Below are 14,969 nucleotides of genomic sequence, written 5' to 3' on the forward strand. Positions count from 1 at the left end.
TTGCAAGTTCCTATCTTCACTTCCTAATTGTCATTCTCTTGGAGTAAAGAGGTGTAGTTTATGTTTTTGATTGGTTGGTTGTGGTTTGGTGTGTTTTTTGTTGTTGTTGTTGTTGTTTGTTTTCCATGACAGATCTGTTATAGCAGTGAGGAAGTATGGCGATTTTTTGTTTATTTGATTTTTGCTGTTGGTTTTCCATGACAGACCTGTTATTTCTGTTGGAGATCAAGGCTTATTGTATCCTAAAGGGTTACACCTAGCACTTCGGTACATTTACATATCATCCTAGTAGCCTCCTAAGTGATAGCTTCCTATAATTTCCTTCATTTATCCCTGCCTATGTCAGGAGGGATGGATCTAGGTATCCTTAAGATCCCTTCCACCCCAAACCACTCCGTGCTCCTCGGCTTTCTCCTGCCCTCCTCCTGCCCCTCAGCTCCCCGTGAGGGAGCCGCCATGAGGCGCCCCCCTCAGCCTCCTCTACCCCGGGGCTGACACCCCATGGCCGGCCGGGCAGGGCTGCGGGGCGGAGCAGGGGAGGAGAAGGACGGCCCCGGTGTGGAGAGGGAGGGAGAAAGGAAGGAAGGAGGCAGGGAGGAGGCAGGAAGGGAGGCGGCTCCGCCATTGCGAGGCTGTGGGAGGCGAGGGGAAGCCGCCATGCCGCTCTACGAGGGGCTGGGCAGCGGCGGGGAGAAGACCGCCGTGGTGATAGACCTGGGCGAGGCTTTCACCAAGTGAGTGTCCCCCCTCCCCGCTTCTGTCGCGACTCGCCGGGGAGGCCATGTCGCGACAGCAGGGCGGTCCTGGCGCCGGGCGGTTGCTTCCGGTGCCTGCTGTCGGGAGCAATAATTAGTAAATAATGAGCTTGGTGGTTGTTTTTTTTCTCCCACCCCCTTCCTATGGCGGTTTGCTTTGTGTAAAGCCGACCAGAGCATTGCTTTCCGATCTCGTGTTTTGGGTTAAAAAAAACAAATATAAAATAAAAAATAGCGACGCCGCACACGGGTGTTGCAGAGCCACCCCCCTGTGTCCTGGGCCAGAATAAGCTGCAAGTGCCCCTGAGGTTTCAGGAGCCTTGCACAAAAGGAGAAAAACAACACACAAACAAACAAAAAACATTACATTGCAACAAACCCATCTCTTAATAGACCCTTGTCTTTGGTCTTTTGAAGTATTTACCTGCTCGAAACCCTGGTGCTGTCTCAGCCTCCCTGATGAGGCACACTTGTAGGAGCACGGTTTCATCCCCAGACGTGTTTTTGTATTACGTTGTACTTGCTTGTTTTTTTGGAAATGGTTGTATAATTACATACTTGAGGCCTGGCTTTGTTACCTGGAAGTCACTGGTTGTGGAAAGGATTTAATAAAACCTAGCCCAGGTAGAGACAAGTAACTCCCTGAGTGGCCGCCTGTGGGTTTGTCGTGTCACTGATCACAAGCTTTTCCCAAATTTGGGATGCTTTTGTGCTTTTATCCCATGCTCTCATACAAAAGCATTTCCCTCGAATAGCATGCTTTTAGGGCCTGTTTCCAGTCTCTGTTCTTATAAAAGTGGTGGCAACTTCATTACCTCTGAGTTACCTGTCCTTTTCTAAGTATGACTGAAATTAACAGAAAGTTCAGAAGTTATTAGGGTGACAGGTAAATGCAACCCTATGCACACACTGGGACTTTTGTATTAAAAGTACTTGAATTCCAGCAGTTTCTAGCTTTCTACTAGTGTTTTCTACTATTGTTTCTTCTGATGTTTTTACTTAATCAAATCTTGATTTTTTTTATTTTTTTATGTGGTTTCTTCAGTCCATGCTGCCTATGTATATTAAGGTGCGATCCATTTATGAAAACCAAATAGGTTTCCAAGAATTTCATTTGGGAGTTGTTTCTATTTGCATTGTTGTGTTGTATCTAAATTGGATGCTGAGTTCTTGTGTTTTGTCAGGAGTCCTCTAGTGGTAACCAGCCATCAGGAGGTGGTAGTGCCTAAAATCGCCCAGAATACGTGTAAAGGGAGTGCATTACAAAGTATAAAACAAGCTGGAAAAAAGAGTCCATGGGCCAGTGCTGGTCAGCAGTGAAATGGGCTGTAGGACCCATATGATTGCGGTCACTAAGTCTGTCTTGTTTCTGCCAAATGTGCAGCCAGCAGGGTGAGGGAGGGGATTGTAGATTAGCTATTTGGAAGAAATTCTTTACTTTGAGGACAGTGAGGCCACCCAGAGCAGCTGTGGCTGCCCCATCCCTGGCAGTGCCCAAGGCCAGGCTGGATGGGGCTGGGGCCAGCCTGGGCTGGCAGGAGGGGTCCCTGCCCATGGCAGGGGGCTGTAAGGTCCCTTCCAACCCAAACCATCCTGCGATTAAATAAACATCACAAAAAGTGAGGATTTAAAGAGGACATGATGACTTGGTGCTGCCTGTGTTTACTGAGAGCTTCAGTGAAAACTGGGCTGGTATGGAGGACACAGGAAGGTACTCTGGAAATATAATAGATGGCAAGGAAGGTTGTAGGGGATTGTTGTCAACAAAAGGTTATATTCAGTGGAAATTAGGAGGCACATCAGAGTTGAGCTTTACAGTCCTTACAGGTATTTCACTTAATGCAGCTGAGAGGGAGTCACTGAAGAGGTATACGATCCTTCTCATTCAAAATAACTAGATAGAAAAGTTATATGTAAAACACCTTCTCGCAGTTACAGAACTTCTAATTAATTACTCTTTGGTGCATAGGCTTCTCTGCTAATAGTGACTTCCAATAATAAAGTTTTCCATGTTTTCTTTTAGGTGCGGTTTTGCAGGAGAAACAGGACCAAGATGCATTATTCCTAGTGAAATAAAGAAACCTGATGTCCCTAAGGTAAACTATTTTAGTTTTGCAATGTTTAGTATGTTATAATTTTCAGGGAGAATTTTCAGATACGTCTTCTGTTCATCATCAGATATTTTTCATTATAACAGCTGCTATTAAATATTGTAACCAAATAAAAGTAAGCGTGATACCAACGTGTATTAGTTGGTACTCATTGCTCATGCATCTTATTTTGGGGGCATTTATTGAAACATTTCTTTGCCTAACTGTGCTCTTTTTTTAGTAGAGAATGGCAGCTTTGGAAAACTAATGTTAAGTTACCAGTATGAAAAATTAGTTTGAATAAACTCCAGAGTTTAGTTATAGGGTGAATTGTGAGGTGCATTGTTAGGTACATATAGCAAAACAGGCAAGAGTGAGTATTTCTTTATATGTATCAGTTTATATATATTCAGATGTATGATTGATCATATCAAAAGAAATATATCTATGTCTAATATTTATGCTGACGATGGGTATTTCTTTTCTTTGCAGCCTATCAAAGTTGTCCAGTATAATATTAATACAGAAGAGCTATATTCATATCTGAAGGAATTTATTCATATGTTGTATTTCAGGTAAGGGATACATGTATGTGGGCGTTAATTATTCTTGCCTTCTGCAGCTTTTTTTCTGAGTGCATCTAGAGGTATTCAGGTGTCACTGGAGACTTCTGTCTTGTTGAGTTGGAGAACATAAGATTTTGCAGGTAGCTGCCTGGCTGTATTCTTGCCAGAGAAATTTAGTGGTGCTGAGATTTGGGTTATATTACAAAGAGTTAGGGGTCTGCAGCATCAGCTTCTCTCTAGAAATAAAATATGTTTGGTAATTTGCCTTTTAACTGTGGCACTCATAAAGGAGTAGATGAGAAAGTCATTACCTGAGGAGTTGTACTGATTTTGGTAGGGCCAAAGCTCATCCTACATCAGTGCAGAACTCATTGCTGCATGGCCATGGTTTTAAGGAGAAATCTTAACATATAGGACACTCTTGCCTGATTAATACACGTTTTTGTTGTATTTTTAGTATCAGAGAATAATGAATTTGGAGCTGGTAATTTTCTCTTTATTTCCAGTCTGTACTTTTATGCAGCTCATGCAGCAAATGAGTACTTAATGTCTGTGCCTCAGATCTCCAGTGTTGGGTACTTTTTTGTGTCCCTTATCATTGATTTGTAATTGAAATCGGGACATTTGTATTCTCTCTTTTATGGCTATACTGTATGACACTGGATAAGCCATTAATGACTACTGTGCATATCTATTTTTGCATTTCTTTATGTTGCTTTAGAAATGCATAACCTTTGTAGCTACAGGCTGCTGGCAGAGAGCTCTATTACATGCTTTCTATAACTTGATTTCCTAACTTTCTATTGGGAATTTTTTTTTTATACTTCAAATTTGGGAACAAGACTTTGAGATTTGCCATGGAAAATGCTATCTAAATGCAAATTATTATGATTTTCAGGCAGAATGGAATATTAAGGTAGGGCTTGTAATATGCGCATAAACTTGCCAGTTTTGTTTTACACATCTTGCCTTTTTCAGACATCTGCTGGTGAATCCCAGAGACCGTCGTGTTGTGATCATAGAATCTGTCCTCTGCCCTTCACACTTCAGAGACACACTCACAAGAGTCCTTTTCAAGCATTTTGAGGTATGTGTTTCACATAACTATTGTATGTGCTAAGCGTAGCACTTGACATGAGAAATCTTACTGATGATCACTACCATATGTGGACAAAGACATGGAAATAACACCAGAAGAATGAAAGAGAGATAAAGAAGATGAAAAAAATTTGATGTTCATCTGGGGAGGTGGAGCTTAGAGATCAGACTAAAGCACCTTAAAGGCTGAAAAAAACAGCAGCTATTAAGAATATAAAAGGTTTCTCTGGCTTGTATGAAAATACAGCTCACATCATGCTGCTCCAGACAGATCCAATAATTTCTATTGAGCACTGCCGGAAGCCAGAATTTATATTTAAACACTTCTTAGTGCTCTGTCATCAAATCTCATGACTTCTATCAGAGTCAATATCTTTGTCTAGCACATGATCTTTGGCTGTACTCATTTAGAAATGAGAGCTTACCTGAAATTCATTATCTTCTCAGCTTAATCAGTCTTTTTGATAAGTTCTGATTTTTCTTGACTCTAACTCTTCGTTAGTTCTAAAGTAAAATGTATTGGAAGGTGGTTCCATAACTTTTTAAATTCAAACAGAACAAGAGTTGAAGTTCTTCTATAAAAAGCAGTGAAAGTAGTTTGTCTGCATTGCTCCTCCATTATGATTCCACAACACAATTTTAACAGCTGAAGTTGAAATTCTGCATAATTCTTTCCTATGATAGATACAATTTTCTGACTTGAATTCACTTGAATTTCACTTGATTTCACATATTTGTATGTGTTTTTTGTCCCAGTCCTTCTGCCTCAAATCTCTTTCTGGGAAAAAAAATGTCCCCAATAAAGCAATTACATGCAGAATTGGTTGTCTAAAGTGACTGATGACTTGGAGAGTCATATTTTGATGGAGAGACTTTGTAGCATGTTAAGAAGCCAGTTAATACTGAAGTGGGGTTAATTCTCTCTGGCTAATACTTCAATCTGGTGTGACTCATAAGAGTGGCATTTTAATACATGGTCAATATTATAACTTGTCTCTGGGCCAAGCACCAGTAATGTTGCCCTTTAATGCAGGCTTTATTGAAATTGCTTCTTTAATTCACGCTTCAAGGCATGATATTCAGTAAAGGAACAGTCACAGTCTAGGAAATCTGTTTTGTAGAATTCTAGGGGAAGAAAGTAATTCTTATGTAATCATGACTTGAGTTTCCTTGTTGCTTTGGGAAAAGCATTTTAAATCGCTTCTTCTGGGAGATTGTGTGCACAGCGTGTTGTAGGGCACGCTTTCATGGTTTTTCTGTTGCCTTTAATCACATCTTCAAATCTTTATGCAGCATTTCAAGTAGTCATGTTTGTTTCTCTAATTTCTTTTCAGATGACAATAGGAAATCTGAACTATGACTTAAGATTAATTCCATAATTAACGCTTTCCTTATGAGTCCATTCCAAGATAAAATATTACTGAAGTGCCTTGTATGTACCATGAATTAGATGAATATAGATCTTACTATCCTGTTGTATTCTGTTAATTACTACACGACCTTAAAAACTAAACCAAAAATTTATATCTCAAGATACATTTGCTTGGATTTTGATTTTAATATAACATTTAGGGAAAGCATCATTGCTTTAGGTGTTTCATGTTTTTTATATTTTTCCCTCTCCTGTCAATTGCCGTCTTGGTTTCCATGTAGGTACCTTCTGTATTGTTTGCTCCAAGTCATCTGATGTCTCTCCTGACACTTGGGATCAATTCTGCCATGGTGCTGGACTGCGGATATAAAGAAAGCTTGGTGCTGCCTGTATCCTTTAATAATACAGAATGAAAATTTTCAGCAGTAAGGCTATTATGACAAGCTCTATTTTATAGGCTTTCAAGTGTGATAAAAAGTAATACAAACAGCTTTTAGCCAATGCAGCTTTTAGTTATAAGATATCATGACTTGGGGAATCTTTTCACAGCTGATGTGTTAAGTCTGTGTTCCACCAAAGCTTGGGAAAGGTGGTATGGGATTCTTAGGTGGTTCATGACTCTATTTTTTATATATTAGTATTTAGTTTTGGAGAAAGGTAGCTAATGTAAGAAAATGCTGGGGAGAAGCAGCAGTTCCAGCAGACTGAAAACTTGTGCCAAAAAAGGAGAATTTCCTGATCTCCGTGTAGATATATGAGGGAATTCCGATTCTGAGCTGCTGGGGTTCTCTGCCGTTGGGAGGAAAGGCTATCCACAAGTAAGTTTGCTGTTACACATCCCAGGCTACTGTTGATTGATTTGTGGAAGTTACCCTTTGATCAACGACGAAAGATTCCTACTGAACACTGCTTAAATCATAACTGTTGCTATGCCAGTATTGCATTTTTAAGTTACCACTTTGTGGCTTTTGTTGGTGTAGTAAAATTTGTGTAAACCTGATCTACTTCAGCCTGTATTTAAAAGAATCTAGCTGAAGGGAGTAAATAGTGTCCCTTAAGCATAATACAGAGAATTGTCCTGAGTTAATAGCTGCCTTTACCTAACTTAATTTGCAATGTTCTAGGGAGCTGGAATATCAGTTGTTGGAACAGTGCACAGTTGATACAGGATTAGCCAAAGGACAAAGCCTTCCGTCTGTGATGGGTAAGGTCTGTTTGCTGCAGTGTAAGTGCTGTGAGCTTGCACTGGGGAAAGGGGATTAATACTGACAGTGAATTAAAAAATATGCATATAGTATTCATTGTATCTTACATGATCTTCTCTCATGATTTCTTTCTGTATTAAATGAGTATATTACTTCTCTAGTAAGCTACTCATAACACTAAGTTTAAATGAAAGCCCAGATAAAAGGTCTGTGGTGTTTTTTCAGTCTCTTTTGAGAGCAGGCTAACTTTCTCTGTTCATTATATTCTTCTACTTAGAAATCTTTAAAGGCTGCTGTCCAAGTGGAACTGTCATAAATGTAACTCAAAGTTAGTTTGTTAAATTCTCTTTCTACTTGAAAAATTTTTGTTCTAACTGATTTTATTGTTGTTGCTGCAGGCTCAGTTCCAGAAGACATAGTAGAAGATATAAAAGGTAAAACTTTCTATTTTGTGAAGCTCTAGTTTATTAAATTGTGCAGTAGAGGAGAGAATAGTAATAACAAGCACACAGAACTTTGTATTCGGGTACTTATTTTGGCTTCTCTGTTTATTGTATTTCTTACCTACCAGAAGGACTTGCCTTGTTCTCCCTGTTTGAAAGCGAACAGAAAACCACATTGAAATCCTCTTTCAGGTTTAGCCTTTGTGTTGTCCAGAGAGCTCGTATTTTGGTGTGGTAGTGCAGTAGGAGTGTTAACACAGTTATGTATCCTATGATCAGCAGGTCAGGTTAACTTGGTGTTGCTTTTTTTTTTTTTTTTTTTTAACTACCAACACTTTGTGTATGAATGCGTACAGTCTGTACTGAACATGGTACAAAGTTAGCAGATCTAATTTCAAAAATTACCATCGTAGAAATGTTTTGCTTGTAAATGCACCATTTAAGTAATTTTAATATCATGAAATATGAATATTTTAAACTGATTTTGTGTAGAAATTAACAAAGGGTCTATTTGCCTCAAGATAAACTTTGCAAAAAAAAAAATCAAGTGTGTATAAAAGACATCTTGATATGTTAATAAGTAGGCAGGAGGAACTGAGGACTACATTTACATCAAAAGAAAATAAGATATCTCTTTAGGCAGAACTTAAATGGGCTCCTATGTAATGTTTCATGTGATATAAAAATAGTTATAATTGCAGAAGGTAATAACTAATACCTATCCTCTGGACCAAATTAGGAAAAATCCATCAGTGAAATGTAAAATAACTGAAATACAGCTGGTGCTTTGTCAAATGGAAGCTCCTTTTCTAATTCCTGGACTTGGAACACAGTTTCCTAATTGGTTCTGGTTTTGATGCAATCTCTTGGAATCAGATAATAATGTGTTGGGGTTGAAATTAGGATTGCTTGTGTATTAAGGGTTGTTCCTTTGTGTCAACCATTTATGAAGAAGATTCTTATTATATGCATATTATTATTATTATATGCATTGTATTAGTATAGCACAAATTAATAGTAGTAGGCATACAAATAAAATCGTGGTCTGTCAGTGCTGCTTAGAGGAAAAAAAATACTTCTGGATTTCTTAGGAAGCTGAATAGTTGCACTAGGAAAAATACATGATCAGTGATTGTTTAAAAGAAAAAAAAAATACAATGTCATATTTGAAGCCATAGTGCAAGACCAGGAATGGTGTGTTTGACAGTGGAATTCAATCCCTGCCACCTTGTGGTAACTGAAAATATGATTAATAGCATCTTTTGTCTTCAAATCTTATGTAGCTTGTTTGAGAAAGAAATCTTGCCTGTTCTTGCATAGTTCTGGTGTCAGTTTCATTCAAATTTATGATCTAGATACAACTGAATTCAGATGGAAGTGTAGAGGCTTGTGTTGTGTTTTTTGTTTGTTTGCTTTTTTGTTTTACTTTGTTTTCTACCAGCAGGGCCTAAAATGTGTTCTCTAAGTTAAGCAGAATTGTCTGTTTTATTGATGAAAGGATCCAACAAAGTCTCTCTTCTGCCCCTTGTTTTCTTTTACAAAGTTCGCACTTGTTTTGTGAGTGATCTCCAGCGTGGGCTGAAGATCCAAGCAGCCAAGTTCAACATTGATGGCAGTGCTGAGGTGGGTGGACAATGAAACTTATCCTGGTCTTTTGAAGTAGATGTAGCCATTTTGGCCTTTAAAACAATGCTCGTGTTTTTATTTCTAGCGTCCTCCGCCACCTCCAGATGTGGACTATCCTTTAGACGGAGAAAAGATTCTCCATGTAGTTGGCCCCATCAGGTGAGAAATACTGTAGTGAAGCGTTTGTCTTTAGGAGGACATTGTTTTGACTCTGAGAGCACATAAATTTTCATAAAACTGAATTGTAATGAAGCACTTGCATTTTGGAAGCACTTTCTGCTTCCCAAAGAGCTCACAACTGAAGATGAGCCAGCAGATCAGAGGGGTGGGGGAAAACAGAAATGGAAGATGAATGCATGATGGCGAGACAGGTTTAAGTGGAGTGAATGAGACTGTTGCCTCCCCTTTGGCACTGCCTGGTGCATGCGCTGCGTGACAGAAGAAGCTGTGATGTTGTGCTGTCAGCAGGAAGTCTGCAGTTATTTCCAGCCCTGCTGTTAGCTCATGGGGTAGCATTGCTTCTCATTAACACTCATTTCCTGTCCTTTCAACAGAGACTCAGTTGTGGAAATACTGTTTGAACAGGATAATGAAGAGACATCTGTTGCCACTTTGATCTTAGATTCGCTCATTCAGGTATCTTCATCTTCTAAACAATTGCTTGCATGTCTCCAGAGTTAGGGAACCTGCCCTTAGAAATGTTTCTTTTTAGCGTGATGCCCCCCTGACTGCAGGTTACAGTTGGTTTCAAAATCTGAGCACAGCATGACTCCTCGGGTTCTGCCATGATGAATTACTGTGGGGCAGCAAGGCACAGTGTGTCATCCGCTCTGTGATTGTTTTCGTACTCCTGAGTGTACAACAATTTATTTAGAACAGCTTTCAGTCGAGAAAAGAAGCAATGCAGTGCTTCTTCCTCAGCAAAAGGGAGAACCTAGCTTGCGTTTATTTTGGTGGTGAAGCTCTGTACATACCTATATGCATACAGACAAAGGAGTAGCTAATGCCTTGTTGTTACGAGAATTACACTGCTTGAACCGAATTAACAGGTATTCTATTTCTTCATTTTTCAAGGTGTTTTGCTCACATTTAGACTTCCTGCCTCCTGCAGACTGCTTATTTGCCTGAGATAGAGTAAAGTGAATTTGGGCATCTCTATTACAGGCAGTATTTTAGAAATATTATGGAAAGTTTTCTCAGCATATACAAACACTTATTTCTAACTAGATTTAAGAAAAAAAAATATTAGAAAACCAAAATAAATGGAAATTTTCATTATGATGCGTTGTAAATTTCATTTCCTTCCTGTAGTTACTAATGTCATTTAAATTAGTTCACTGAGACCTATTTTACTGGAGAGTGACAGACTTTGATGGCATGACAACCATTTCAGTTACAGCTCCTGATGTTTAACAAGATCTGTTCCTGGATCTGTTCCTTCCCCTCTCTACTTCCAGGCCTTTACCTTGCATCGTTCTTTGGCTTGCAAAGGCAAATGTTAAATTTAAAAATGTCAGAGAGTGTCCAGTTAACTTCTGCTGGACAAGAGGAGCACAGCGCTCTGACAATTGATTTTTTTTTTTTTCAAAGGGACTGCACAAATCTTGTTGAGGGGCAGAACTGACAAAGCTTGGTTTTCTTGTGCCTTTGTGTCTTCATGTTGGATTAACTGATACAAAAGCAAGCTCTAGCTTTTCTGCCTCAGAGTCTTCTGTAGCATCTTTTTCCCGTATGAAGCTAAAGAGTAAAGCTCACGTTTGCCGCTTTTCTCTCCAAGAGCACTGGTTGAGGTTTTGTGTGTCTCTTCTGGCACATCTTCTCCCAGAACTCAGGGGAATCAGTCACCGATACCTCTGTCGTCTCTTGTCCTGGCCCGTCTCAGCTACAGGGCTTTACAGTGACTCACAGCACGCTCATGCAAGCCTCAGCTGGGCAGGTCCTTGAGCCTGGTTTTCTTTGAAAGTCTGGGTAAAAAATGATGTGGATTGTTTTTCAGAGAAGTAATAGAAAACAGTGATTAAAATGCATAGGAAAACTGGCTGAATTTCTTAGACACCTTTGAATGCTTATACATGCAATTTCAATGAGTGTTGTGTTTTTTTTTTCAATGTGTTTTTTGTTTTAATTCTCTTTTGCTTTAGTGTCCAATAGACACCAGGAAGCAGCTGGCAGAGAACTTGGTAGTTATCGGCGGCACTGCCATGTTGCCAGGATTCCTGCACAGACTCATGGCTGAAATCAGGTACCTGGTAGAGAAACCAAAATACAAAGAAGCACTTGCCACTAAAACTTTCAGAATTCACACTCCGCCTGCCAAACCCAACTGCGTGGCGTGGCTGGGAGGTAAGAACGAAACTGACTGTTAAGCACAGGTACAAAATGAATAAACAAACCTCCAGGGTGGGATTTGTCATGAATAAAGAGCAGTAAAATTTAGGCGATCTATTGAAAGTAAGCTGCACCTGAGCTCTGTGGAGTTGCTCTGACCTCCTGGAAGAAATTGTGCAGACTGCAGCTCCCTTGTGGGCACTTGGAGGGCAGAATGGCACCGAGGTTTGCGGGAGCTTTAAGCTGGTGACGGTGCAATTTGAACCAGCGCTGAGTTGACTCGAGTGCAGTGCATGGCTACTGCCATTGGGTGGCACCAGTGAAGAAATTAGGGAGAGCAGAGAGAGACCTGCAGCCTGCAGGAAGATCTCGTTTGAAAAAGGAGGAGCTGCCATCTGTGGCAGGGCTGTTAACCACCCTGTGCAGCTCCAGGGTGCCAATAAAAAGTGCTTCAACTGTGCAGTGAAGTTTGGATGCAATACAGACAGGACAGGGAAAAAGCATGGTCAAGAAGGGCTTTGCATTGCTAGCAACTCTTTCCAGGAGGATTCTCAGACTGGAAAGAATTCTGGCTTCTCTAAACTTCTGGTTAGTAAGCTGAGACCATCCGTTATGTATGAGGAACTCATTTTGATTTTATTTCCGTATACTTTTGGTACGTGTTTATCATATTTTAGTTTTAAAACTTTTTGAGTCTCATTTCAGGATTAGCAAACAGGAATGATTTATATGCATCAAGTTCTCTGAGACTTTCACTGGCAGTGCTAATCAGCCGCTGTGCTCTAAATCTTCTCACAGCTTGGGGGAACTTCTTGTGCTGCATCCTTTTTTGGGAGAGGAAATCTCCTTAAACGCATGAGGGTTTGTTTGAAGTGCTTAATATCAAAACTTGCAGAAGGCTTATCATAAGAAGGGGGTCAACTGGGCCAGTTTGTTCTCAGCAGAAACTATTTTTTTTTTGTTTTCACTTAGTTTCAAAGGACATTATTGGAAGCAATTTGAGACTAGCTGGGCTACTAAAAAGGAAAGTGACTAGATCCTGTCATTCCTTTATTTGTTTATTTTGGACAAAGCTGAAAAAAATAAGATTTGTGATGAGAAGTAGGAAAAGAAATTCAGTACACCAAATAATTTTTGTTTGTTTGTTTGTTTTTTCTCAATGTAGGGGCCATTTTTGGAGCACTTCAGGACATCCTTGGGAGCCGCTCTGTGTCCAAAGAGTATTACAGCCAGACAGGCCGCATACCTGACTGGTGCTGTCTCAATAATCCTCCACTGGAAATGATGTTTGATGTTGGAAAAGCGCCCCCACCGCTGATGAAGAGGGCTTTCTCCACGGAGAAATAAGCACCTAAGTGCTGCTCAAGGATTCTCCTCATCTATTTCAAGTACACACACGCACACACACATTGGGAACTTTTTTTTTTGTATTAAGTAATTTATGTAACACTTTGGTATGACCAATGTGGATGGTTTTGGGTAGTAGCATGGTATGTACTAACGCTGTATTTAAAACCATGTCCAGTTGTTGTTCAGAGAATTAACTTTGGCAACTACTACGCTATTCTGTCCTCTTATGAAAAGATGTGTAGTGATGAGGTGTAGCTTACTGAGTTCTGTTTGTACAGTAAATGACATGGTTGAGATTTGTTTTAAGATATTTTGATTTAAAGTATGCTCAGAAGAATAACGGACAGGCTCCTTTGGGAAACATCTGTCAAAGCTTTTCTGCCACATTCTGTATGAAGTATTCCACCCTTGAATCACCTGTGAGGACTGTTAGGAAATGGTTTGGGGCTGTTTAGCAAAGGTGCTGGAACAATATTTCCCCTGCACAGAGAGTCCTGCTTGCAGAGTTTTAGCAGAGAACTCTTCTGCCTGTAATTCTCAGCTAACAGCTCCCCCAGTGCCTCTCCTCCAAGGAAGGATTGAACCTTGTAAGAATTATGAACAGGTGCACAGGGAAATCTTGAACCTGTTACTGAAATGCCCAGTTCAGGAGTCACTCCTTTGCCCTCCTTCCCCCCATCAGAAATATTAAAACCTCATTGTACTGCAACAATAAGTATTAAATGAAAATGCACTACAGAGTTAATTGCTTCAGGAAATGTACATTTTGACATGAACACCACATTTGGGAAAGATGCTTGTTGTAGCTGATTTCCCCATGATATCTGCTAACTACCTGCTGGGGTTCTCATAGCACGTTTCTAAAATTTAAGCATATGTTAAAAGAAACATTCTGGTGGTGAACCTTAACACGAGGCAGCATTTAAATAAGCTTCTGCATGACTTTGCTGTTCTGTTTCAGATGTTTTATTTTAGCATGTGGGGTTATTTGACACAGGGTAGGAGATGTTTCTTTTTATCTTAACTGTTTTTGAAATTAAAGAAAAAAAAAGGAATCACTGCTTAAAGTGTTACAGTCTGTCATGGGGGAGATTTTACTGGTTGGTAACAGTGGTCTGATAAGCACTAGAACAAAGGGTTTCTCTCCAGTGGTGTTGGCAGGTGTATCTGTAAATTGCCTTCTTCCTACTTCAGATGAGCTGCTTGGCTGTCGTACAGGAAACAGGAAAATAAACAGACATCGTCATGAGCAGTTCTCAGTGCTTGTTTTACATTCCTGGAACGAAGCTGTTTTTTAGCGGTGATTTCTCAGCCCTCAGAGCACGATGGGGCCTGGCCGGTGCCTCTTTGAACTGATGTGAGAGCCTCCAGTCCAAGCACTGGGTTCCCAGGTGAAGCAGGTTGTGATCACCATGCACAGGAGTTTTTTTCCCGTGGCAACCTGAGGACAGTAAGAGTCTGCTGTGACAGATATGGGTTCTTCAAAATGCACTGTGGGGTTTTACCTGGACTCAGACCAGTGGGTTAAACACTATCGATAGCTGCCTGCATTCCCACACTGTGAGGTGTTTGCAGTCTTTTATTTCTTGGAGTTCTTTTCTTGCTTGCTTCTGTAAACCTCCAGTGGTTTAATGGTTTATAATGGTTTAATATCCTCGGGGTTGCTTGTTGCTGAGCAGATTCTTGAAATACCAGCGTTTCCCCTCATTTTCTTACAAGTTCAGAACCTTCGCTCTAACTGCTCTTGTTCCAGCTTACCCACCCCTTTCTCTCTCTCCTGCATCAACGCCAAGCACCTGCTGGGTTGAGGCCCTGCTGTGCGGTGTGTGGCTCTGCCCTAACCCTGCTCCCAAGGCTGATGCCTGCAGGGCTGGCTGGGAGACTCCAGGATCTGATGGCTCCTGGCACAGAAACTCAGGGGTGAGAGCTTTGTGAGGGAAAAACTACCGAGTATGTGAATTTGCTCCACCTGGCCCTAGCTTTCGGCAAGTATTTGGGATGCCAGCAGTTTTCTTGAGTTCATAAAGCATGTCTGACTGCAGCAGTTACGCTGAAAAAAATCCAAAGGTTCTCAGATCTTTACTCAATGCCAGTTTTGAGGCTTTGCTGTAGCCAAGCCGGGCGCTGTTGGCAGGA

General features: G+C 40.5%; 1 protein-coding gene across 1 annotated transcript; it reads left to right on the top strand.

The window, feature by feature from the left end:
- Positions 1 to 567: 567 nt before the first annotated feature.
- ACTR10 (actin related protein 10) lies at positions 568 to 14,082 on the top strand. The gene is made up of 13 exons (XM_027458627.3): positions 568 to 734; positions 2,779 to 2,851; positions 3,338 to 3,420; positions 4,390 to 4,498; positions 6,163 to 6,270; positions 6,632 to 6,699; positions 7,006 to 7,085; positions 7,485 to 7,520; positions 9,073 to 9,152; positions 9,241 to 9,314; positions 9,710 to 9,791; positions 11,297 to 11,498; positions 12,649 to 14,082. Exons 1-13 carry the CDS (start codon positions 658 to 660, stop codon positions 12,828 to 12,830), a joined length of 1,254 nt encoding a protein of 417 aa, XP_027314428.2. The 5' UTR covers positions 568 to 657; the 3' UTR covers positions 12,831 to 14,082.
- Positions 14,083 to 14,969: the final 887 nt, after the last annotated feature.

Source organism: Anas platyrhynchos, chromosome 5, assembly GCF_047663525.1.
Source record: "Anas platyrhynchos isolate ZD024472 breed Pekin duck chromosome 5, IASCAAS_PekinDuck_T2T, whole genome shotgun sequence".
Taxonomy (NCBI): Eukaryota; Metazoa; Chordata; class Aves; order Anseriformes; family Anatidae; genus Anas; species Anas platyrhynchos.